General features: G+C 47.4%; 1 protein-coding gene across 1 annotated transcript; it reads left to right on the plus strand.

Annotated features, from left to right (window-relative positions):
• Positions 1-371: 371 nt before the first annotated feature.
• glis2b (GLIS family zinc finger 2b) lies at positions 372-26,103 on the plus strand. The gene is made up of 7 exons (XM_056408155.1): positions 372-1,236; positions 18,425-18,626; positions 18,762-18,892; positions 20,400-20,555; positions 20,669-20,802; positions 20,887-21,005; positions 21,119-26,103. The coding sequence occupies exons 2-7, from the start codon at positions 18,449-18,451 to the stop codon at positions 21,835-21,837; spliced, it is 1,437 nt and encodes a 478-aa protein (XP_056264130.1). The 5' UTR covers positions 372-1,236; positions 18,425-18,448; the 3' UTR covers positions 21,838-26,103.

The following is a 26,103-nucleotide window of genomic DNA, read 5'->3' on the forward strand; positions in this document are numbered from 1 at the left end:
TCTCTTCCAGGTTTACTGTTGCACATAGTTGTAAATTTTGTATTCATTCATGGGGGTGGAAATATAATTAGCTAAAGTAAAATAAGAACGTTTTCTTTGTACTACGTGACAAAGTTTTCCCTATTAGTCAAACAGCATGAGAACACACGTCTGCAAAACAACGGACAGGGAAACTGAGGGGCGGTACTGTTCACGAAGGCCTGTTGATGGAGGGGAGCTGAGGCGGAGAGAGAGAGGGAGAGAGAGAGAGAGAGAGAGAGTTTGGAGAGGCGCGGGGGACTGTCTATGGTGGATGGGCGGAGCGGTAAGCATGCGCTGAGCTGGCAGACTATGGGCTGGTCCTGACGGGCTGGCTGGGCTCCGGGCGGCTGTCTATGCGCTTCAGACGGTCTTGGGGGAGACTACCACGAACACAGCCTCTCCTCGAGTGCTCACAGATAATAATACGAATACGAATACTCATAATACTCATAATAAAAAGAGCAGACGAGACACGAGGATAGCTGCGAGAAAGGAGCGCAAACAGCATCTGGAAAAAAGCACCGAAGAAGAAGGAGACGATCCTCCCCCTCCACCCCACACCCCGTCGCCAACCCGCCCTATCTACCCCACCACTCCATGCCATCCCTCTGGTTCGAACTGCCCTCCCACCCCGTCAGGAGAACCACGACCACCCAGAGGAAATCCCCACTTGACCAGCGTTGCCATTGAGCGATGCGCTTTGAATTTAGGGAGATATCACCTGCGTTTTTTTATGCACAACACAAGCAGTGGTCTTCATTTTTTATTTTTTTTCCTCAGCGGGAACAGTTAAGGTTACGGATTTGGGTGTTTACACTTTTTGACGGGTTTCCAGTGGCACGATAACATGCAGACTGTATCATCCCACGGCAACAGACACGGCTGTCATTCCATATATTAGTCTTTATTCAAACGACCAGCAGTCAAATTCGCTGCCTGTGAGCTTATGTTTGATTTTTTTCTTCTTTTCTTTCCATGCTAAGAAAGAATCCTGACAATGGTCTGGGAACGGACCGCCTCTACAGACACCTAGTTATATCTTTTTTACCAGCTCTGTATTTCGCCTTTTATCAAAGAAAAAGCGACACACTGACGAGGAGTCATTTGACACCGACGCCGCTCGAGCCAGAGGACTTTGTGTGCGAAGTTTGCGCCGGCGAGAGGGGGGCCAAGTCGGAGACATCGCGGCCATATCCACGGCGTTTTCCCTGAAAGGTAAGTCGGGAGCGCCTTTATTTCCAATGCCAGTCCTGTGTGTGTTGTCATGTGTGTCCACGTTGGTCTGAGTGTTCCGCTCTGATATGAAAAAATGCACGAGTTCAAACAGGGTAATGACCTATTTTCGGAGACTCTCCAGCGGTGCGCCCATATACTGCAGCCCGGACTCCCAACACTGTCATATTATTCAAGGCCAGCCGTGGCGGACGTGCCTTTTACCGGCGTGTGTGCCATTTACGCGCCGTGCCTCGTGTCTATTTGACCAACCTTTCCACGCATGTCCGAGTCCTCTGTTAAACTAGCACCCCTCTCTTCAACCCTTAGACATTTTTAGAGCAGAATCACAAATCCTGCCCTGCATAGTGGCGTTCATCACAGCTCAGCCAGCTGTTGTGCAAGATGCAGGCTTGTAGTGAGGGCTCTCTGAGGTTCTGTCACAGCATCTGATGAAGAGTTGAACGTCTACATACTGCTCACGTTCATTTAAAACGTGATGGTAGCCTATGTTGGTAAATACCGCCACATGAGGTGCACACGAATCAAACAAATTATGTAAATTTCCCACATTGAAAAAAGACTACATATGCTATTATTTAATGCAACGTTTTATGTGAGGATGTGTGCTTAGTATTTTGAGTTTACCCTTCTTTTTTCTTCTGGTTTGCTAACAGCAAATTTCTGCAACACACCGTAAGTTATTTATGATTAATAACCTCTTTGGTGTTGCTCACAATCCACGACTGGAACTGGTGAAATCTTTGTCTTGTCGTTTTATAATTTGGGCTTTGACCAATTCTACGTTAGATCAAGCCAAGCACATAGTGCAGCGGGCAAGGATGAGCACAGGCACACATGCCCAGATAAAGAGCTATTTTCCTCCAATTAAGCAATTCCACTGTCCCTCAGCCTAATTGTGTGCACACTGGGACGGGGTTTGGGATGGACCTTCTCCCCATTGGCTGGCTCCCATGGGCCCATTGTTCCACAAGATGCCAGGGGAAAGAGCATAGCTCTGCCAAGGCAAACCTAACAAGCCCTGTGCTGGAGTGGAATAAGGCCTGATCATTAAAAAGCATTATGCCACAATGCAGATCGAGGCACACTCAGGGGGCTGCAGTTGTATTTTGGATCAGAGGAAGATTGCTGTTCATTTCCAAGGTGACTGTGATGGACTGTGTGAACAATGTAGCGTGTGGGTACATGAGAGAAACCGTCACACAGATATCATATGAGACTGGAGGAGGTCTGGCTCTGGGCCCACTGGACCGCTCTCAGGGTATGTGCAGAGGAGCAGCAAAAGAGGCCACACAGACTTTGTGTAGAGGGAGGACATTGACCTCCCCCCTCTTCCAGGCCCGTGCTATTTAATCCATAACCCCTTTCTGAACTGTGAGCACAGGTGCTGCGCACATCCTCAGCCTGCTCACCGCATTGTTGATCAAATCAGCTGATGGACAGTTCAGCATCAGGTCCACCACAGAACCCATCTGAAAGAAAGGCTTCTATCACCGTCGGCACATACCGCAATACTTCTCTGGCACAGCACTTAAATCGGAGCAGGAGAAAAGGCTCTCAGCGCCGTCATATCGCCAGATGTCCGCTGGGGTCCAGCTGTGCGTCCCTGTGGTGGCATTCCACACTCAGGATGTGTGTGTGTGTGTGTTTGTGTAGGCAGTCTTTTTTTGCTGTACATTTTCTCATCCTGACTCCATGCTTGGCCAGATGTAGATACTCGGGCAGCTGCTGGGTGCAACAGCTTGCACAGAGATATAGTCAGAGTTCGACACCGACTTGCTTAATCTGCTGCAATTAGTACGCAAGAAGATATAGCATAAAGGCTTTCCACCATGCCAGTGTTTGAAATCAAATCATGGGTGTGGTGGTCAACTCCCCAGTTTTTTTGCACCACGCCACAACTCTCTGACATCATACCCCTGGGGTCCCAAGTTGTGTGAGGGTAAGGCAGCTGCTTTATGGTGGAAAAGGAGGACCCTAATGGTATATTCCGGCGTCAGAGAACAACCACGAGGCGTGTGGTAGGGGAACGGTGGGAGCCCACAGTGCACTTGTACTTAATGGCTGAAACCAGGCTAATAAAAGTGCACCGCATCTGATGTAAAAAGAAACACATTCAGTTGATTCTTACATTGCGAGTGTGGCACCACAAAGAAAACTCTCATTTGACCTACACAACAGTAGGTTTTGTTTTTCACACAGTGTTGTCAGCCTGTTGTGGGGCCAATAAAATATGTTTCCACTGGAGGGGGAAAAACTCTGAGGAGGATGAGGACTCCGACCAGTAATTGGGTGGAATGTAAGTGGAACAAACTGCAGTGGGAGAGCCAGTGGGAGTGTTTGAATTGATATCACAGTGGGGTTTCATAGCTGCAGGGGATTATGGTCAAGCTGAAAGGCAACTCACCAGCAGGGGAGAGAGGATTATAGTGGTCAATGAAAGAGGCATGGAGTGAAAACAAGGCACCCGATACACACTTCACACTATCCTCACAGGGATCCCCATGAAAGAGATGTCCTCTACACTGGTAGGCAAGACCTCCGTCACACTCTGATTTCCCAATCAGACAGTTTGTGGTTCCTCAACTCGGGTACCTATCAGATTAAATATGACTAACATTATGTTATGTCATATCGAATGGATTCCCACATCCCAGCTCTTGACCTTTGATTGGGCAGAGCATGTCAGAGTGGATGCAGGAGAGGAGATGTCCCTCCAGTCAATCGAGCGAGAGAGAGGACATGGTATCCATGGTCAGGCTTGGATATCAGTCCCCCACACTTTGTTAATCATGTGAAGTGTTTGGGAAATTATTGCTTCTTTTGCAACTCATAAACAAATTAATTTAATACGAGCCACACGACTGAAGTCATCGATGTAATTTAATTTAAATCTAAGTTGAAACGGAGATGATTCATTGGCTGAACCAGAGCTAAGAAAAGGACAACAAATGACTTGCAGCTCTCATATTATTACACTTCAACTCTGGGCATTTTCTTCCCCCAAAAATATCTTATCACTAATCATTGCCATGTGTGCAGCAGTGGAGGTGACACACTTTGGAGTGCTGCAGTGTGATGTATCTGTGTGCGGTGACGGCCAGACTCCTGGGCCCGTACAATAAGAATAGACCGAGCGGATACAGAGCTTGACTCACGCCGAGTTGCAAACTGAAGGAGACCAGCGCATACCGCTTTGCTCCCTGGCTGGCCGGGCTCACGAACCGTGCATTTTTCTCCAGTTAAACTGTAACCACTAATCACTCACGGCCTCACTGTTTCCTCCTGGAGCAGACCATTCCTGGGTCCCCAGGGTGGGTTCAAATGCTCCCTCTGGGAATTTAGGCTCTGCCCTTTTTAAAATCACCTGTGTGGGACAGCCCAAACGAGCAGAGGACGCTTGCTCTTTCTGTGAGGATCTGTCAGAGTGACGTTTAGGGGTCAGTTCCTCTGTTGCAAGTCTGTAGGCCTGCATTTCCAAAATAAACACAGACAACTCAGTGCCTCACTCCAACTACCCCACCCAACCGCTTCTCATTCTCTTTAATGCTCCTTCTGCGCTCCCCGCTCAGGGTTTCTATCGTGAGAGAATTGCAGCTCGCAGAGCCCTTCAGACAAGATGCAGACCACGTCTGGGGCAGGGCCCACATGATGAGGACAAATTAAAGAGAATACAGCAGCAACGCCAATATTTGAAAGAATAACAGCAATGTAAAGGAGCTGTCAGAGGAAGGGTGGAGGAGTTAGAGGAAAGTCCATTGGGGGTTTCCACCAACATACTTCAATATTTAACTTATAGATGAAAGTCAACTTGGAGCTCGCTGGATCTTTTGCACATATCTGGGAGCTCACTTCAAGAAGCTGTACGTTGTGCAGTGCTATGCAAACAGCCATGCAGTTTAAGGAGAGACACAGCTGGTTTGTATTATTATTGACTAGTTTAGCCAACATTGGGTTCTACAGTTTAGCCCTCCATAGCACTACAGCAGTTCAGAGGTATGTATGTGTGTGTTTGCTTGTTTGAAGAGGAAAGAAAGGGAGGAGCCGGACAAGAGGGGCTTAGGCTGTAAGTACGAGTGAGGAATAACATGCTAGGAAGGGAGAGACGGGGGAGAGGGATTGATGGTGTTTTTTTAAAGAAGGGGATGCGGTAGAGACGGCGGAGGCATTTCTGAGACTCAAATAAGACTCAAGTCTGGGCCTGGGCCCGGCTCCCTGTCTGGGCATATCCAGTCCTGTCAGCTTGCTTCCAGACTTTGCCCCGTTCACCCCCCTCCTTCTCCTCCATCCCCAACTCCCTGGGACTCCATCTCCTCCTCACTTTTAACTCTGCTTCTGCTCCCTCTTTCCCTTTGTCCCTCCCTTGCATTTTCATCTCCCACTTTCCATGAGCCCCCAGCTCCATACGCGACGCTTACATTATATAAGACATTCTCCATCGACATCCAGGGAAGGGGAGAGAGAGAAAAGAAAAAGTTTTGCCGTGAAGTGTTTACCATCTCTGTGGTGTTGTAGAGATGTTGCCAGCTCTAATTTAACTCACATGTGCCGTGGATGTTTTTTTTCTTATGAAGGGAGCCGTCTGTAATTTGGAAATGTTTTTGAGGTTACATTTAGTCAAAAGAAAGACATATTCTGGCCTCAGATACTACTTTGAAAATGCCTCACTGTTTTAATTTGGTTGCTTAAAGTTGTAATAATTTACAGCTTGTAATAATTTAAAGTTGTAATAATATACAGCTTGACCAACTACCAGTTATGCAAGTCCTCTTTTACTGCATCCGATTGCCTCTAAACGCCTTTGCTCCTTGTTTGCTGGGGTCTCAATAAATGTGACTGTCAGTCACGGTGAGTGTGGCTGCGCTTTTAAATGATTCTAAATGTCGGTATTGATTCAGGACAGAAGAGTGTGTGAGAGCATGACCCTGACCTTCAACGCTAATTGAGATCCTCTTTTAGGATCATTCGGTCCAACGCTGCCGGTATAAGGTTGCATTGGTCCACAGCACATTTATTAGCCCTTGCTGATCAGTTGGTGACGACAAATCAAACGAGGGATCAGCTCCAGATACACTACCGTTCAAAAGTTTGGGATCACCCAGACAATTTTGTGTCTTTCATGAAAAATCACACTTTTATTTATCAAATGAATATAAAATATAGTCAAGACATTGACAAGGTTAGAAATAATGATTCATATTTGAAGTATTAATTTTGTTCTACAAACTTCAAGCTCAAAGGAAGGCCAGTTGTATAGCTTATATCACCAGCATAACTGTTTTCAGCTGTGCTAACATAATTGCACAAGGGTTTTCTAATCAGATATTAGTCTTCTAAGGCGATTAGCAAACACAATGTACCATCAGAACACTGGAGTGATAGTTGATGGAAATGGGCCTCTATACACCTATGGAGATATTTCATTAGAAACCAGACGTTTCCACCTAGAATAGTCATTTACCACATTAACAATGTAGAGAGTGTATTTCTGATTAATTTAATGTTATCTTTATTGAAAAAAAGTGCTTTTCTTTGAAAAATAAAGTCATTTCTAAGTGATCCCAAACTTTTGAACGGTAGTGTATGTCTGAAGCTTGATTCCAACAGATAACACACATGCCAACAAATGTATACCAAGAGTTTCGTGCTACTCCATTTGACAGCATTATGCTCAACTCTGTCTGTCGCCATCTCACTCGCCCTCCATCTGTCCCTTTGCATCTGTCTCTCTGCTCTCTTTTTCTGTTGCTCTCTCTTGGATGGAGCCGCAAAAAGATAAAAGCTGTAGGGTGGAGCCTGTCACTTAGTGGAGCTGGAACACAGAAATGCTGAAAGAAAAGGAGAGGGAAGGAGATAAAGGGAGAAAAGACTGTCATATTGACCTTGTCTTAATGCCAGCCGTGGTGGGAGGGGACACGCCGGGGCAGAGGGTTTCTCAGAGAAAGCAGGCGCTCCATGTGAGGAGGGAGAACACAGTTGAGTTGGCACAGCCTCACAAGGAAAAGACAACACCGGCTTTGTGTGGACGTATATATGTGAGATCATGGCGCGGGAGGCAGAAGGGCTGAAATGGAGCTATGGCCCAGACAGTATGGGGGGCACACCCACATTTAAAGAAGCAGGAGCTCCTGGATCCCCCTGCAGTGTGACCCCCCCCCCGCCCCCCGACACACTCACACAAATACACATCACGTCACTTTGTCTGTTCATGGCTGTCTGCTGGTTTGTATTTCTCCCTCTTCCTGTTTTCTTCCCTTCTCAATATGCTTTTTTTTTTATGTTCTGGAAGTTGATACAAACTCAGAGTAACAAAGACACTCCCTGTCCAAAGCACATCTGGCTCTGTGTGCCCCCCCCCCCCCCCCCCTGCTCTCTCCTGACCAGCAAAGCTGGTGCACAGGTGTGACCAAGCCCTCTCCGGGGACAGGGAGTGGCCGTCCAGAAATTGTTGGGCAGAGAAATAGAAAAGTTACGACACCAGAGACGTGTCCGATTGGCCTCAGCAACTGCACACAACGCTAAAAAGCGCAAACCACCACCCCACCCCGAGCGTAGCCCCCAGCCTCTCGGAGGCCGTGTTGCATAAAGCTGTTGTTGGGATCGTATTACTGTGGCTTTTGAATGGAAGACTTGCTTCCCAGGGAGTTCACTATGTGCTGTTGGCTTATGGAGTTGCAAGCAAATGAAAGTGGCTGGGGCGCAAGGGGTTTGTTTCTCATGCGTGTGGTGCCATAATATTCCAGTCCAGGAAATGACTGTGAGACAGACGCACCCCTCCCAAAGCTGGAGCGGTACCACAGTGCTCTGAACTGGTCTGAACTCCACTACACGCTGTACACTAATACACGATGCACAGTCTGTACGGCTGTACGTACGAGGTGTGTACAGTCAGTGTGTTTATGTGTGTGTGTGTGTACTCAATGCATTGCCCTCATTGGTGAAGATGGATCACCTTGGCACAGCACCTGGTGCTGACATGTACCTCAGGTTTGCTGCTTATCTTACCACACTTTCCATGTCACCCCCATTTATCTGCCCTCAGTTCACTATTAACTGTAGAAGAGAGGGAGAGAGAAAGAAAAATATTTCTGGACCTCTTCCCATTCCCTCCTACCCAGTGGCTTAGAACTGGTGCTGAGTTTTCACCAGTGAGGGAAAATCCAAGACATCTCCTGGTGAGTTCAACCGCATCTGCTTCAGTTATGTTTTGAAAAGAGCTTGAAGTCGTGGTGGTTCTTCAGTGATACACTTTCATACATCATTTAGTTTTGGGGTGCACACCTGTCACTGTGTGCTTGGTGTTGTGCTGAAGCCATTTCTCTTCAGGTTTACCTGGGATTCAGGGAGTGGCCTTGTGTTTGTATGTGTGTGTGTGTGTGAGAGAACCCTTAAAGATTGAGGCAGGTGCCAGTGCTTTGCATTCCTAACCTGACCTTGTGCTCATGTCGGCTGCGTTCAGGGGAGGTCTGCCTCCACAAAGTCGGCAAACCAGGGGTGAAAGTGTGCGTGCATACACGCGTGCACATCTGCACATCAGCATCACAAGGTTCCAGCTTTATGCTTGGCCCTATAAATCCTATAACCTCCCTTTCCATCCATGTCTAAGTGCACTTTGCTTGATAAGATCACTCTTTGCATGCATGCGTGTCTACAGGGCTTAGCATACCTGCCTTAACACATGCCACCTGCACTGCTCCAGCAATGAAATATGGAGAAAATGACACTTTTGTTTGGAAAAGTATAACCTCCTTTAATTATGACGTTAAAATGCCAGATCTGAAAAAAAATCTACACCTGTAGAACATATTACTCGAATTTCATATTGCCAGCATAGCTCTTGGAATAATGGTAATGGTGGTGTGAGTCAGCTGGAATGACAGCGTTTCGTGTGGGAGTCGCAAAGACTTCCGAAACACAGACCCTTTCCAACAACACGCACACAGCTGGTTAGTGGGCTGATGAGACGGAAACGAGCTGGGACGTGGTCTTCAGAATCAATCCATTCAAAAGTTTCTCCAGTACCCTAAAGAAAACAAAGGTCAAAACCTCACCACATGCACATAAAACCCAAAGTTGTTTACTTCAAGTCACGTTGTGAATTTGCACAAACTGTAAAACCGAGCTGTTCGTTTTTATCACGGCACTTTTTCCTCTATGACCCACCACTCTGACAGTCTAAGGCAGTTTTTCCTCCCTTTCTCATTGGCTTCATTCCTTTACCCCCCCCCCCCCCCCGCCTCTCTTCTTTCCCCTCCTGTTGCTTTCCTACTGAGCCTGGTGTGGTGACGCCCCTGCTTTAGCTGGCGAGCCAACTCCAGACCCTGTGATTGCGCGCAGGAGTCGGAGGATTGCATCACTGCTTGCGGGGAGAGGCCACAGGAATGGACTGAAAATGTGGGGGTGGGAGGGGAGGGGCAGTAGAGAGAGAGAGAGAGAGAGAGAGAGAGACACGTGAGAGGGGTCTACGCAGGAGAAGAAGAGGAGAAAGCGACGATAGACGATGGGGACATAGCCTCAGGAAGTGAGGAAGAAGTCGAGAGGGAGCGGGGCCGGGGGAGATCACGCACGTTTTCGTTCATATGGAAGTATGTCAGAGCAAAGAGGAGAGAGGAGCAGGGAGGGTGGGGGGGGGGGATGTATTCAGTGGCCTGCTGGAGGTAGAGAGGCCCAGCAGAGTCAGTAGGAGGACAAAGAAGGCCAGGGTGGGGATGTGTTCAAATCTCCTGAGTGTAAAGACAAGCACATACCTCTCTCCTCTTCCTCCCCTCTCTCCTCTTCCTCCCCTCTCTCCTCTCACCGACGGCCTCCTGCTGTGTTCATTGGTTCCCTGCCGCCCGCTGCCGCGCTACCAAACTACAGTGTTGTGAAATGCCCCACGTTATTGTAAGATTACTCACCCCTCTTCAAAGCCGGCAGTCCCGCCATGCGAAGGGCTTTACGCATTAGTGTTGGGTAGGTTGTCAGTCCCGGAGAGTTCAATTCAGTTTCAATTCAATTCAGTTTATTTGTATAGCCCAATTTCACAAATTACAAATTTGTCTCGGAGTGCTTTACAATCTGTACACATAGACATCCCTGCCCCAAAACCTCACATCGGATCAGGAAAAACTCCCAAATAACCCTTCAGGGGGAAAAAAAGGGAAGAAACCTTCAGGAGAGCAACAGAGGAGGATCCTTCTCCAGGATGGACAGATGCAATAGATGTCATGTGTACAGAAGGACAGATTTAGAGTTAAAATACATTCAATGAATAGAGTTGTGTCTGTTCACCGCTGATGACCCGATGCTAGAGCGTTTTAGTTGATTACAATCCTACGTGTCAGATTTTTAATGGGAGTAGGTGGCATGAAAACTAACCAGTGACTGAAAACACATGTTGCAACACGTGGCCCCTCCATCACATACTGTTCATGTCATATAGCAGCTACTAGGGAGTCTAATAAATTGGCAATGGCTTGGGGGAAGTTTCCTAGCTTCGTGCCAATGTGCAGCAACTCTCTCCCCCTATACCTGCCTCTTCTTTTTTACATTTATTCTGTCAAAAATTGTCATGATGTTTGCATACTCTGGCCTCTTCAAGTGAATTGCATGGTGAAAAACACAAATCTCAAGAGCTTTGCATGGTAAAAGTACAATGATTATTTGTAAAAGGAAAAGCGCCCTTATATGTTTCTGGTAATGCATTCTTCCCTTGAAATTCATCCATCACCCTTCCTCCCATCCACCCCCACCCCACCAAGAGTCAAATCAGGTCACATGTGACGTGCGATAATCCCGAGTTGAGCGGGTCATAAAGCTTACTGACACAATGTGAAATATCATTCAGATGGCTGTTCATAGATCATGCATGGACTAATCTCACTGTACGACACACGAAGTGTAATTGCTGTGTTGTTGTCAGGTCTGTCTGGATGCTATTAATATGCAGAGTCTGGTGGAGTGTTTTGTCTCAAATTATAATTATGTACCCCTAATAGTCTCCCTCTCATGTTTAATTCAGCCTGCCCTGCTATTAATATAAAGTCTCTGATTAAAATCCACAGTGTCAGGAGTGTATTCCTTACGCTGCTTTCTTCACAAATGTCTACATTCTGTAGGTAAAGTCAAAGATACGTTCTATTTATCACACTTAGTATCTAGAATTGTACACACCAATTCCCGTTTCCCAAACGGTGTAGCTAAATGTTCATTAATTTATACCCAAAGTTTGTCAAGTGAGGAAAGCCGGTGTCAGACTGCATCCTAACAGAAATGTTCTTGTTGAGATATCCCTCGCTGTTGAGCGATCGCGTGCTCTTCCCTTCTCATGGAGAAAGTCCCCTTTGACAACCACAAGTGTGACCCGCCCTCCTCCCTCCCTCCCTCCTGGCACCTTCCCTCCTCCCTCCCTCCCTCCTGGCACCTTCCCTCCTCCCTCCCTCCCTCCTGGCACCTTCCCTCCCCGCCTGCCCTCTGCCTGGAATTCCTCAGTGTCTGAACACTCTGGCTGGAGGCCATCGGTAGCTCGCTGAGAAGCTTCCTGTTGCACTCTCTCCCTCCTTCAATCCGTCTATCCCTCCCTTTTTCCTTTCCTTCCTTCCCTCTTGTGTCTCCCCCGTCTCATGCGCTGTCTCCGATCTTTCTCTTCCTCTCCTCCCTTGCATCTTTTATCTCTTGATTGTGCATGCTCGCGCTCTCCTTCATGAGTGGCTGATGTTTTCCTATTCTCTGTTTAAAACCTGACGAGATACGTGGCGATCTTGTTCTCATTTCTCCCGCGGTTGAAGCATGTGAGCACACTTGTCACTTTGTCTCGGTGTGACTCCGGCGCTTCAACAACGTCTCTTTTCCCTCGGTAGCCCATCCCCAGTGGCTCCATGCATGTTGCTATTGCGTAACCCTGTGTACGATCCAGGGAGCGTTTTTTATCAAGAGGGGCGAGGAGGATGAGGAGAGGTCTAGATTGACGGTACGAGTGGGTGAACTATATTCATCATTACGTTATCTTGAAGATAGAGTAAATAATCTGGCCTTCAGGATATCATTAACGCCAGCTAGAGGGTTAGCAGATGAGATAATAACCAGATGAGGGTAACACAATGAAAGAGGACGCCGAGCGGTGGCCAGGAGAGAGAAATAAAAGCAAAGAATAGAGGAATGAAGAAAGAGAGAGAGAAAGAAGGAATAAGAGGCCCAGAGGAGGAGGAGTGGAAACTGAGGTTTCCTGTCTGAGCAGTCAGCTGGCTGAGGAGGACAAGGGTAGACAATATCTCAGCTGTGTGCGTTTGTGTGTTGAGTGATACATCAGTGGTGAGGGGGGGAGGGGGTTTGCGGGGGCTGCAGCTCAATTGTGTACGTGTCAGAGGAGGTGGGGTCACTTACCTCCACACACGGGGGAGAGGAGGACAAGGAGTGACCATTTGTGTTTCCGATATACAAATCAATAATAGGACTTTATTAACTCCCTTTACCCTATTTTCTCGTCAGAAGTCCACGTGAATCTAAAAGTAAAATTGCAAATGGCAACTTTGAATCGTGCAAATGCTTCGACCGCGAAAATCCAATCAGTCAGAGAATAGCGTGTGCTTGAAACATGTCGAGTTGTTTATTCCTCCCGGTTGAAGATGTAAAACCCAAATGTCAGAGTTCAACCCACGCCCACGCCTCAATCAGTCACCTTTGACCCCTCGCTCCCCACCTGGTGGATGTAGGAACCAGCAGGTCCAGACAAGACACACGCTGCAGCTGCAGGTCTGTGCACATCGCTGCGAAACCACACAATTACCAAAGCAACAGAAACATATTGACTAAACAGAGTTGTTTAATTTCAGTTCATGTGGTCACTGCAGTGTTCAGCCGGACATGATGGATATTTCTAGAGTCACGACTCTGTACAAGAATACAACCATTAACTGTGCCAAAGCATCGAGACTCCTGTTTCTCAGTTTCATAACTTGGTTTCTAAAACTGAAGTGTCGGAACTCACTATTGTCAAGACAGCCACAGACGGCCTCAGAAGGATATTGAGTTGCATCACAACAACAACATTTGCGGAATTGCTTCTTCCTGCAAGAATTATTTTTATTTTTATGATTGTTCAGTGTTTTATGTTTATTAACTTCACACACATCACACTTAAAAAGTTGTTTTTCTCCCTCTCTCCCTGCGTTCTGTGTGTGTTTGTGTGTGTAAATGAGAGCAAAGAGCCCCAGGGAGGGATGGCTTACCTCCTGCAGACCACCTCCCAGGGTCACAGCAGGAGGGAGATTAAGTTACGACCAACCTCAGAGGGAGTCATACAAAACGTGTACGCACACACACACACACACACATTCTATTGCTCTCTCAGAAAATAAAATATGACACAATACGATTTTCGGCCCTGTAACATAATCAACCGTCTTGTGCCGCGCCGCTTTGATATTCTCCCATGCTCTGCTGGCTCTGGTTTCGGAGCAGAAGACTGAGCCGATTCGCGATCTTCCTCAGATCGGATCGGGCTAGAGATCAGTCGGTCGGAGCGGGGTGAAAGGTCGGCTCTGATCCATGTGAGCCCAGCCTCGGAGCATGGAGGTGTTGAAACACATAGACCTCCTTTGACCAGATACCCCCTACTTTTGCTACCTCAACCATCGGACAACTCCCACACCCTCCAGCCTCGACCCATGTCGCCCCCCACACCCTCCCGGACACACACGCCTCCTCAAAGGGCGGTTTCCTAATGCAGTGGGGTGGCTGTGGGACTCGAGTGGGAAAAGGGTTTTGCAGGGGAATAGGTGACCCGGGTTGCTCAAGAGGACACACACACAAACCTCTCTTTCAGGACTTCTCTTCCTCTTCTACTTCCTCCTCCCTTCATCATCACCCTATATCCTTGCCGTGGCCCCTTCGGTCATCCCTCCTCTCTCTCTCTCTCTCTCTGCTGTAGCCTGTGTTTACTCTGCTAGAGAGAGCGAGGGCCCAGAGAAGGGACAATGCCGCCTTTCAGAGAGACTGTCGACCCCACGGCCGAGCAAGGAAGTCTGCATGGGGGCCAGCCAACACCCCTTCCACAAACTTCACAGCCATCCGCCACCGAGATTTACACACACACACTCGCATATCACGGCAACACCATACTCCTTCCTTCACTGTATATCATTCTTTTTCTCGGTCGTCGGTTCTCTTTGTCTCACATTTCCCTCAAACCCCCTTTCCGTGGCCGCTGCTGTTTGGAGGACGGAGTCGCGACCATGTAGCTTTGGTCCAAAATCGACGCGCTGTGAGTCACTTCCCAGTCAGTATTTACTATTTTTCCATGAAGAAATAATATTGTGTGCGGTGAAATCCAGCAGTGGGGACTGATTCAACAGAAGTTGCACTCGCCCGGCCCATCAGGGAACACATTAGAGTGGTATTGACTGGGTAGAGCGGGTTTTATAGATATCTTATGACCTGCTGAGGTTCTCGGAAGTCCAAGAGAGTTTATTTGTAAAGAAGTCCGACTCAACAGCCTCTATGAAGAGACATGATTGGGCTTTAGTCCAACATTATATGATGACTAAATATGCGGTTGGGCTGCAATTAGCATTTTCTTTTCATTGTCAATTAATCAGGGGATTCTTTTCAAGATAGACAAATATATTTACTGTATGCTGTACAGATTGTTAAACCCTTACATTTTGGGCTGTACAAAATATTTTTTTATTTAATTGAAATTTATGAATCCCAAATTAGGAAATGATTGTGTTACAGCAGCAACGCTAATGTAAATAGAGTGAATACAACACGAGAGACCGTCGGCGATATCTACAGAATACACAATATCGCGAATATATTACAATACACTTTAAATACACCAAACCAAACCACAACAACCGTGTGGTTCCTCAGCTGCACAGCCGCAGAGAGGAACGCGCTTCAGAGGGTCGTCAACTCGGCCCAGAAGATCATCGGGTGCCCCCTCCCCTCCCTGCAAGAACTGTACAGCTCTCGCTGCCTTAAGAAGGCAGTCAAGATCCTCAAGGATCCATCTCACCCGGGCAACGAACACTTTGTACGGCTGCGCTCAGGCAGGCGCTTCAAGACTATGTATACCCGGACCAACAGACTCAAGTTCAGCTTCTTTCCGAGGGCCATAAGCGCACTAAACGCTGCTAAGTTTCTAGAGAGTCAAATGCCGCATCCCCGTTCAATATGAGGAATCGTGCAATAAAAATAAAAAAACTTAGGTTTACACTATGTATAGTTCATATGATTCATTCTGGTTTTTATATTGTCTTGTTTATATTGTCTTGTTGTTTTTATATTGTCCTATTAGCACCTTGGGATTGCATCTAAATTTCGTTGTTCCTTTGCACAATGACAAATAAAGATCATTCATTCATTCATTCATTCATTCATTCAATATGAAAGATAAAAATAAATAGATATATTTGGAATAATTCATGAGAGTCCATGATGATATTTTAAAAAGTGCTTATGCAAACATGACATTTCTGCTTGAAAAGTGAGTTACATGATTGATTCTTTGATTGACTATCAAAATGGTTGCTGATTAATTTTCCGTGAGTGGAATATTGGATTAATCAATTTATCTTTTCAGCTCTAATATGTTGAAATGAACAGATCAGTAGAAAAACTATTTACACACTGGCTAAAAGGTCTACTTCATTACAGCTCACTGCAAATGTACACTGACCTTTCTCCTTCTACAACGTGCAACAGGCTGCAGGATACCAACAATGCTCTTCATTATGACGCGGAAAGAACACATTTTTTATAAATTGGCTATCCATTTTATTATGGTTTTGTAATGGTTTGCATGTGGAGCAGCCGCCTGACAAGAGCCTGTGTGTGTGGAGACCCCTGCAGTGCCTCTCTGCTGGTCACACAGTTGTAGGATCACATGTTGATCACATCTGAGGTGCCAAAAGGATTTATATTCCACATTTATATAGATCAAAAAGTCCCATATCTGTTCTCATCGTGCTTTACAGCCTTGATTATAGCGCCGCCGGTTTTCAGTTTGTCCCTGCAGCTGATAGGAGTTGGATTTATAGAAAGGTTAAGCTGATTCTCAGTCCCAGGGTAAGTGCTTATACTCGATTGAAGTGGATGACAGACGATTTTATGCAACTTTGGCCAGACAAAAGTCTTCACAGGCAGTGTGGTAGGAGTTACAGTAAGTCAGTCATATGCTCCACATCCAGAGAGAGAGAAACAGAGATGTGTTATTAACCACAGTGTGTTCTCAGTGAGGATCATATCCGCTCTGAAGACCTTTATTTTCACAGCTAATAGCAGTGCTTGCCCACATAACAAACTCCTTTTGGTCAAAATTATAATTAACAGCCAGTAATACACTTTTATTATTACACAATTTTCCTGGGTTTAACTAATGGAGCTAATAATAATAAATCAAACATGTGTCAGAGTATAAAGGATTAATCTAGCAAAGTCACGGATGATGGAGACATTACTGGGCAGTGAAAAGGGGACACGTACGCCCTGAAGAGACAAAGCCTTATTGTTAAATGTCAAAATGATCTTAAGGGTAGATTCCAGTTTTGAGTTATGGCTGCTCTAATCAATCCTCCATTCCATTTGAGCAATTTAAGAAACTTGAAGCCAAGATCAAGATGAACCAGTGGGTCGTGCTAGCCGAGTGGGGTTTATAATCGGATCAAATCCAAAAGGAATTTTGTCTAATATGATGTATGTGCATGTGGAAACATACATGTATATACACATTCTGTATGCATGCATCACAACAGAAAGATCTCCCTAATTATGCCATAATGATGTGCTGAGAGCATGTTCATACAGAATGTTCCTCTGTTTGCATCGGTACGTGTGTGTATCATCATCCTCTTATCTATAGCTGATTGAGTCTTTACACCCCCTACACTGGTTGTGTGTACATGTGTGTGTGTGTGTGTGTGTGTGTGTGTGTGTGTGTGTGTGTGTGTGTGTGTGTGTGAGCTGGTGGCCATCCCTCGTTTGGCTGGTGGCCCTGGTGACCTCTCTGCTCCGTGCCTCCCAGACACAAGGGCTTCTCATGTGGCCCCTGGCCAGTCGCTCTCAAAGCCCACCATTCACGACCAACCGGGGCTTCTGTGAGTGTGTGTCGGCATGTGTGTGAGAGAGAGGGAGGGAGGAAGAAGGGGGAGAATTTGTTGAAATTACAGTTTGATTAATTGCTTGTGTGTGTATGTATGTGTGTGTGTGTGTGTACACTCAGCATGCACACTGGGAGCTGCCCGACATGAACTCCAGCAGAAATAAAGGACACCCTGCAACTGTGTGTGTGTCAACGGAAATATGCTTTGAGGAGAGTATGTGCAGTGTGTGTTTGTGTGTGTGTGTGTGTGTGTGTGTGTGAGTGTGTGTGAGGCCGGGGAGAAGGAGCAGTGAACCCTAACACATTGTGTTGAATAGAGAGCTTGGCTTTAAACCAGCAGTACTGTATTAGCACCGCCTATATGTGTGGAGCAGGACACACTGAGAGAAGAGGAGGAGACTCAGCGGTTGTTTACATTTAAGTTGCGAGGAATGTTTCTACTCCTCCGGTGGTACAACACGGGGACGCTGGCGCAATCTGATGCCAGAGGAGACGACAACTAAAACTCAAGATGACAGTTCGATGAAGCTTCCTGCTCACGACCCTCAGGCTGGGTCCAGAGGTCAGAGTGTTTTAGAGGAGGCAGGAGGTGGACGGAGTAGGTGCAGCTGGACTTGGAGGCCCCCGGGGGGGTCGCTGTTGGGCCTCAAAGGTCCATGGGGTCTGAAGGTCCACCATGTGGGGGCTGCGGTGGGGGTGATGTGACAGGGTGCAAGAGCCGGTGACTGGCTGACGGGTGGGGTGAAGCAGAGCTGGCGGTGAGCGTGACCATCTGGATTGGATTGTAGAAATTCCTCAGGAAGAGTGTGTGAGTAAAGGTCAGCGTGGAAGAAGAGGAGGGGGTCGCTCAGATCTCTCTGTGTGTGTGTGTTTGTCTTTTCTTTGGCTTACTCAGTTGTCAGTTTACTATTGTTTGAGAGATTTTCTTTTGGGAAATTGAGAATCTTTCTACGAGTGTGGCATATTGCCGGTATGATAATCCGTCATCAGAATGTAGCACTTCATTGTCTGTGTGGTCATGTGAACGCCAAGCGGTCCTTCATTGGTCCCGCTCGGCCTAACTCGGCCCCTGTGTGACTGTCTGTGCAGGTGGGAGGTCAGCTGTTTGTGGTCATGCTGTCCCTGGACGAGCCCCTGGACCTGAAGCTCCCTCGACGGGCGAACGGATGGGACAGAGGGGCGCGCTCCCCCCCCATCTCTCCGCTGCACCCCAAGCGAGCTCGCCAGCTCCGCATGGCGGATGACGGCACCGCAGTCATAGACCCCGCCTCTCCAGGATCTCCGCACTCGGGTAACAACAAAGCATGAGTCTGCAGCCTTGACTTGAGCTCTCCGTCAGAACACCAGAACCATGCCGCTAGAACCCCCATGTGAGATCCCCTGGGTGAGAGGTCTTCTTCACAAGCATGTCTGTGTGTTTTCTCAGGTGTGCAGGTGGTACCACATGATTGGGCAGACACCCCCACGCCCCCTGCGGTGGACCTGAGCATGTCTCCCTCCTCCCGCCACACAGCCAGCTCTCCAGAAATGACCAACGGCAACTACATCGCCTCAGGAGTGAGTGTGACGACACCAGGCCCGTCCTCGACGAAAGAAACTCGTACTCGACTTCCCCACTCTATACTATTTGGTCGAATAATAAATGAATTGATAGAGAACGACCTATTGCCTAAAGTAATCAGAACAGTCGATAAGTCAAGTAATCGGCTAAGAGGCGGCCTCTTCAACTCACAGATGTACACACCTGTACGTAGCTTTTATCCATCCCTCCACTCCTCCATCGTCTCCATCTCTTCGTTGACCTCCAAGTGGTTGAAAGAGTAAACACTGTCTCCAACGGAGAGTGACTCAGCCTGCTGGGGTCAGCAAGTCAGGAACAACATCGGGTTGTTTCACACTCTCCATAAGGGAATCCGGCTATGCAAGGGGTCTGAGGCTTGTGTGTGTGTGTGTGAGAGTGAGAGAGGGGGAGGAGGGGGGGGGGGGTAACTCTTATCAAACACCTCTTGTGTTTCTAACAAATACCTCTGTCTGCTTAACTTGCACTCAGTGGTCCCACTGGCATGCAAGTGTGTGCCTGTGTGTATGCATGTGTGTGTGTGTGTGTGTGTGTGTGTATAATCAAATTTAAGACACGGCACGGCCATGCAGACCTCACGCAGCCTCATTCCATTCCCTCCAAATTGAATTGAGACGCTCTGGCTGGGACCATTCAGCCGCCCCACTGAGTCCCAGATAGCCCCCGACCCCACGGCGACAGACACTCCACTCTTTACTCCCCAGTAGACGCAGATAGGATGCTTTCTGTCCCCACTCTCTCTCTCTCTCTCTCTCTCTCTCTCTCTGCACACATAGCAGCTGCACACATGGTTACACGGCCTCTCCCCTTCAGCTCACATACTCTTGCATGCTAGTGCATGATATATGTGTGATTTTATTAAATATATCACATACTCAGCTATGTCAGGTGAAGATGAGACAGCCAGAGGAAATGTTATCAATTTGCACCCATATTCTCTTTGTGCTTCACTACTCTCGACTTATTCAAAATTCCACTTTTCACCAATACTGCTCTCAGTGTTCTGCCTGAGCGAAGTCGCTCTGTGCGTGTGTCTGTAAGCCGGTGTATTAGCTCTTTGAGCCCCAGCTGAGGTTCAAAGAATCTTGCAGCCCTCATGCCAAGCTCGGGGATGTCGGGAGGTTTAATAGCACGCAGCGGGCGACTACGAGGCAGAGATGAAGATCAGCTGTTCTGTACTCCATTGATAAAAAGAAATACTTTTGTCGCTATCAAGTTATTTCCTCAGCGAGGCCATCAGTACCTGTTTGTGTCGTCCAGCTGTTGGTCTCTTGTCATTTGTGCCGTGCAGATGTTGCTATCAGAGCGCCATACTGCCGCCATCGGTCATGGCTGGCGAGGCATAAAGTTGATCACATCAAGCTGTTTTTTTGCACATCGCAGTAAACATGAACTAAAGCTGAACATGTGCACGGCGGGTCTTTCTTTCTTTTATGTGCAGTGGGTTAATAATCCTGTTTTTCTCTGTTTCTGCTTGTTTATCAGAATTCTCTCATGTCACAAGCCTTTCGGTTCTTCGTGCCAATCGGAGCTCGGGCGGGACTTCACCTGCCATCCTCAATGTTCATTGGCCAGACGAACGACAAGAGGGCCTCTCCTGACCTCTCAGCGGATGAACAACTGGCCTGCCACTGGAAGAAGGTAAGAGCAAGAGACTACAACCCATTGTGTGACCCTGGTGTTTCCAATCAGCTCAAAATAGCCTTATCATCAATGACGATTCATCTGAAATGCTGAATGTCTCTCTCCTCTAGTGCCATCTGCTCTTTGACTCCCTGCAAGACCTGGTGGACCATGTCAACGACTTCCATGTCAAGCCTGAGAAGGATTCTGGGTACTGCTGCCACTGGGAGGGCTGCGCTCGCAAAGGGAGAGGTTTCAATGCGCGGTGAGAAAAATACACTTGGATAATGTATGAAGTGTACGTATCAGTGGAGAATTATTGAGGATTTCTTTTGTTGCATTAATGCAGGTACAAGATGCTCATCCACATCCGCACTCACACGAACGAGAAACCCCATCGCTGTCCCACCTGCAACAAGAGCTTCTCACGCCTGGAGAACCTCAAGATACACAACCGGTCACACACAGGTCAGCACAGCCGACACTAAAGTCAAAACGTTTTTTTCCTGATTTTTTCCAAGTAATATTGTGAGATTTGGTCACTGCATTCTCAACATACGGCTCCTGTCTCCTCACTGCAGGGGAGAAGCCCTACATTTGTCCTTATGAGGGCTGCAACAAGCGCTACTCCAACTCCAGCGACCGCTTCAAGCACACCCGCACGCACTACGTGGACAAGCCGTACTACTGCAAGATGGTGGGCTGCCTGAAGCGCTACACTGACCCGAGCTCTCTCCGCAAGCACATCAAGGCCCACGGCCACTTTGTGACTCAGGAGCAGGGCTCAGCAGGTGGGGTGGGCTCGCTGCTGAGGGGGACTCAAAGCGGATTGCTTGCTCGCGAAGGGGGTAAGGATTCAGAGCTGTCCTATATGAGCGCAGCCCACATTATCATCCCGGGGGCCGCGGCTGCTTTCCTTGGAGGCCACGCCCTGCAGGGTCTGGGTGGCGGTCTTCCCCTGTCCCGCCTCAGTCCTCGGCCCCTGGATCTCAGCATGCTCGGTTGCACCGGCTCACCGCCCATCCTGTCCTTCAACGGCTCCACGCTGGGCCTGGCCAAATCCACTCTGCTCAACCCGGGCTTCCACTCCTCGGCCCTGGGCCTGTCGATGATGCCCATGCTGGGAATTTCGTCCGCGCGCAGGTCCCACAGCCAACAGGCCAAGAGGGGCCGGGGGGAGGGGGCAGAAAACGAGATGACTGGGGGGGTCTTGAACCTCTCCACGGGATCCCATGATTCCCTGTCCTGGGTGGTCATCCCCCCAGGCACCGTGGTGCTCAAGCCAGCTGTGGTCAACTGATACACACATCCATGCATACACACACACACACACATTCCAGAAGAGCCCATGGGGTCGGGATGGGAGGGTGAACGCCATAGTGGGGGTACAGAAGGTCAAAGGTGAGAGGGACTGGCTCGCACAATCAATTCCAGGCAATGCATTTCAGAGAGAGGTTGTAAACAGAGAAAAACTGGAGGAACTCATCAAACTCTCAAATCGATAACACTCACAAGAAATAAGTACACAACGCAAGCCTCTTGTATTGATGGGAAACTAGACTTGGGGCCCAAGAAGAAGAACTGAAATTCAGTACCATATATGGCTCTGTATTTTTACCACAAGGCCCAACATCGGGCTCCTCTTTGCTCTCCTATTTTGTATTTTATTCTTTATTCATTCCTGTTTTCTTGATGTGACAGTCTTAGTGCTCTGTGTTCCTACAAAAGTCCTGATTCATTGATACGTATTTATGTAACTACTGCATAGACAGTGTGCCTCCAGCTTAGCAGTGAGATAGATATACCATGTAACTGAATGACGCACTCACCGTTAGGCAAACTTGCACGTAATAGGACAATTCTCCATAGTTGAAGTTGAAGTTATAAACTATTTTTCACAATCTGCTGGGATTAATATGATTCGGATAGGCTTGCCAGACCAAAGCAAGTGAACTCAAACTGTCTTGGATTTGCAGTTTCAGCTCTGAGACCAATCAAATACAGCACGTAATAGTGTCAACTGGTTATCGTACTGAAACCTCCAAACTGCTGCTAACCTCTCAGCTCCCTCAGTGTAACGTGAACTGGGAGAGAGCACTTTTGACAATCTGTCCCCAGTTTGGAGACCGAGATGGACCAGCCTAGTCCACCAGAGTGTGTGCAGACTAGGGGCTTTCAGGGCACAGAGCGAACTGATGACCTAACGCAGACAGACGGTGTTGCATCACCTGACAACGACCAATCATCACTTCATCTTTGACATGAGTGATATGTGTAATGTAACCCACCAGCGTGTCTGGCTCCCCCCTCTGGTTGGACTCGATACACAACGCCCCGCTCTCCATTTACAGAACTCGCACTGTTTTCACTTCTGGATTGTCCAGCTGCTGCCCCGTAATTGAATCAACACGGCCAGTTTGTGTATGAGAGGGCCACTGTGGCGATACACACTAGTTTCTTGCTTTAACAAAAAATAGTGTCCCGACCGAAAAACCAGCTGTGAAAGACAGGTGGTCGTCAAACTTAACCTTATCGGTTGGTTTTGTCCCAAGTTTAACAATCCCCATGCTGTGCCAAAAGTACCTGGAGAGCGGGAAGAGGAACGTGGTATGGGGCCACGGGGGGTTGTGATGCACTCAATGCCACATGCAGCTGGACTGACCAGCCACACGATTGCAAACTGCCTCATTTTACTCTGTCCAAAAGGGGCAAAAACTAAAGACTCTTTTGACGTCTGGGAACTCTTTTCTCACGTTTACGATCAAGCAGTCTTACACACGCACTTACCACATGCTATACTCCTTACAAAATGTTTTACAAAATGTTACTGCCAAGTGATGGTTCTTTAAAAAACAAAAAAATAGATTGCTCTTTTTTCTGCGAGGGGCTATTTTCCCGTGGGCTCATTCCAGGCCTGCTCAGAGCTCAGAGCTCATGTTCAATGTCGACTGCCGTCTCCACAGCGGAGAGAAGCGGGGAGCAGGAGGGGTCGTTCCCCAAGAGACTGTCACACTCCACCCTCCTCTTTTCTCACTCCTCCATCTCTGCTGATGTTGGTGGTCTTACCTTTTTCACCGTCCAGTCTTAGAAATAATCAGTTGTTTCTGTTTTTTGTATTGTTGTCCTTATTCTTTACTGTTCAGACGAGACATTTATTTCTGATGTTGAAGTTGCTTGTTGTGTTCTGTGACGGCTGCTCTGCACTCAGCTTTCTGCTGCCGAGGATGAGTCTTTGAAGAGGCCGAGGAGGAGACGAGAGGGAGAGGTTGGGTTTGAGATCAATCTGAGGGGTCATATGACGATTACATTTCGTAGAAGAGAGAGGAAAAGCTTTTATTTTTTCCTATTTTTAGGCTATGCTAGTAATGTGTCTCAGTGGCGGGCCGGTCCACCCTGTTGGTCCGGACTGAAATATCCTCATGACTCCCCGACTTTTCATAGTGACATCACAGGGTCAACAATTCAGTTTGCCCAAAAAGTTGAGGACTAAAATTCCACAACACTAATGACATCGACAGCCTCAGCAGCACTTCGTGCTAATCACAACATTTGAACACGCCAATATGCTAAAATGAGATGGTGAGCCCATTAAATAGTACCTGCCAAACAGCAGCATGATACATTGTCTCAGTGACCATGCTACAATCCTGATGTTAGCTTTTAAACACAACCGTGCCCGAGTGCTGCCTCACTGTGAAATACCGAATATAGCTAACACAATGTGGGAAAGAGAAACCACTCTTTAGTTGAACTGCTCACAACTAAATGTGCAAACTCCGGCCGTGGTAAAGGGATGATGTTGCTTCATTGAAGTCCCGACAAGCCACAAAGGTTAGAGATCACCACTCTGGGGGAAATAAGAAAATATATATCTAGTGGACCAAATCATATCACATTGCTCCATGACAATCATATTATGAGATCATTTAGAGATGGTTTGGGCATAAAATACTATCTGTCCTAAATGTCCTAACACAATTCTCCTCGGGGCTAAATTAGATCTGCAAACGCTGCTTCCTTTGTTCTGACTTTTAATTTCCATCAGCAGATAAAGGCAGTCCGTAGAGAAATAACATCCGACTGTGAAATGGCGGGCGGCGCTGGGAAAGCATGAGAGCAAACAGGGACAGGATTGGCTGTATGAATGGACAAGGGAAGGGAAGAGGGAAGAGGCTGTGTGCCAGCAGAGCAGAAGAGGCAGAGGATCGCTGCTCCGTGCAGCCGCCCTCCATCTGGTCACCTGCCCAGCTAACGGCCCCCGATGTGGCAGCGACTCACAGGCCACCAGCCTGCAGGGAACTGGGCCACTGAACTCTGTCTGCCCTCTGAGGGGGGTTTCTTCTTCTTTTTTGTGTCAAACCCAAAAGGCTCTGCTCCCCCACCACAAAGCATTTGACCAGCGATGAGGGGAAACAGGCAGACTAACAAGCTGCGTTCACAGTAAACAAAAACAAATATAGCCCTTCCTGTGTGAGGCTGATAACTGAGGGCCTGTGAGGATTCACAGCAGAGATGAACATACCTTTGTTTCTGCGTCAGTGATTCTTAGTCATCGTTATTTTAGACACCCCCCCTCTCTCTCTCTCTCTCACACACACACACACACACTCACAGCAGCCTGCCTCTGCGTTCATGCTGGCCATTGAAGTGAATATCTCGTTGTGAGTGGACAACCCTGGCATGTGATGTCATTAGAAACAGGTGTTATGTAGGCTAGACATGGTTTCCGTGGCAACAGTGAAACCCACAGATGCGGCGTCTCTCCTCCTCCTCCTCCTCCGTCTGTCTGTCTCTCCTCTGCAGATCGAAAGCCAGGGACAGAAAGAGGCGGCAGAAAGCTGAATAATATGACACGGACCCTCACGGGGTCCACATCTTTCCAATATCAAATAAGCTGTATGATCCATTAACCCTTTGAGCTCAGTCTGTAATGAACTGCACTTTTGTTCCCCTCATACGGGGATGTCGCCACATCCTCTCTCAGTGTACAGCATTATTCGGCAGTTGTTTCGAGAACCAAGAATAATTGTAAAAATCATCCTCGGTCGTTAAAATGTCTGAATTTGATGTCTTGTTTTTTGACGGTATAAAAGTGGTACTTGCTCCTGGAGATTTTAAAGTAACCCTCACTTAATGCTATGAAAGGTGGAACTGAAATCCAGGGCACAGAATTAGTTTTACAAGCTATGTCGGTGTCGTTGTAAAGCCGTTGACCGAAGTGCCACAGTGTTGCACAAAGGGTTGATGATGAGACTAGGGCCACGCAAGGCCTGTTCCAAGTTATGTTTTTTGCACATTTGTGAGATATTGTCAGTATTTTAATTTTTCCAAGTGCCTTTTTATTATAGGTAAAATAAAGAAGCTATACACTATATGAAAAAAATGATTATATGAAAATATATTTTTCCTGGCATCATGTTCTGTGGTTGAACATGCAGAATTTTAGAGTTGTAAGTCTCAAATTGGTACAACAAAGCGGTGTTCTCCTGTTTTAGAGGAATTTTATTACGATATTGATAATAATGTCAATGAAAAGAAAAAATGTTTAATAAAGTTGTATTTGATA

This window comes from Pseudoliparis swirei, chromosome 23 (genome assembly GCF_029220125.1).
Source record: "Pseudoliparis swirei isolate HS2019 ecotype Mariana Trench chromosome 23, NWPU_hadal_v1, whole genome shotgun sequence".
Classification (NCBI taxonomy): domain Eukaryota; kingdom Metazoa; phylum Chordata; class Actinopteri; order Perciformes; family Liparidae; genus Pseudoliparis; species Pseudoliparis swirei.

Bases quoted from the DNA above. Each gene is read 5' to 3' on its own strand.
- glis2b (XM_056408155.1), top strand. From the start codon at position 18,449: ATGCTGTCCCTGGACGAGCCCCTGGACCTGAAGCTCCCTCGACGGGCG. The intron at 18,893-20,399 runs GTGAGTGTGACG...CTTGTTTATCAG, and splicing joins GCAACTACATCGCCTCAGGA to AATTCTCTCATGTCACAAGC. The intron at 21,006-21,118 runs GTCAGCACAGCC...TCCTCACTGCAG, and splicing joins ACACAACCGGTCACACACAG to GGGAGAAGCCCTACATTTGT.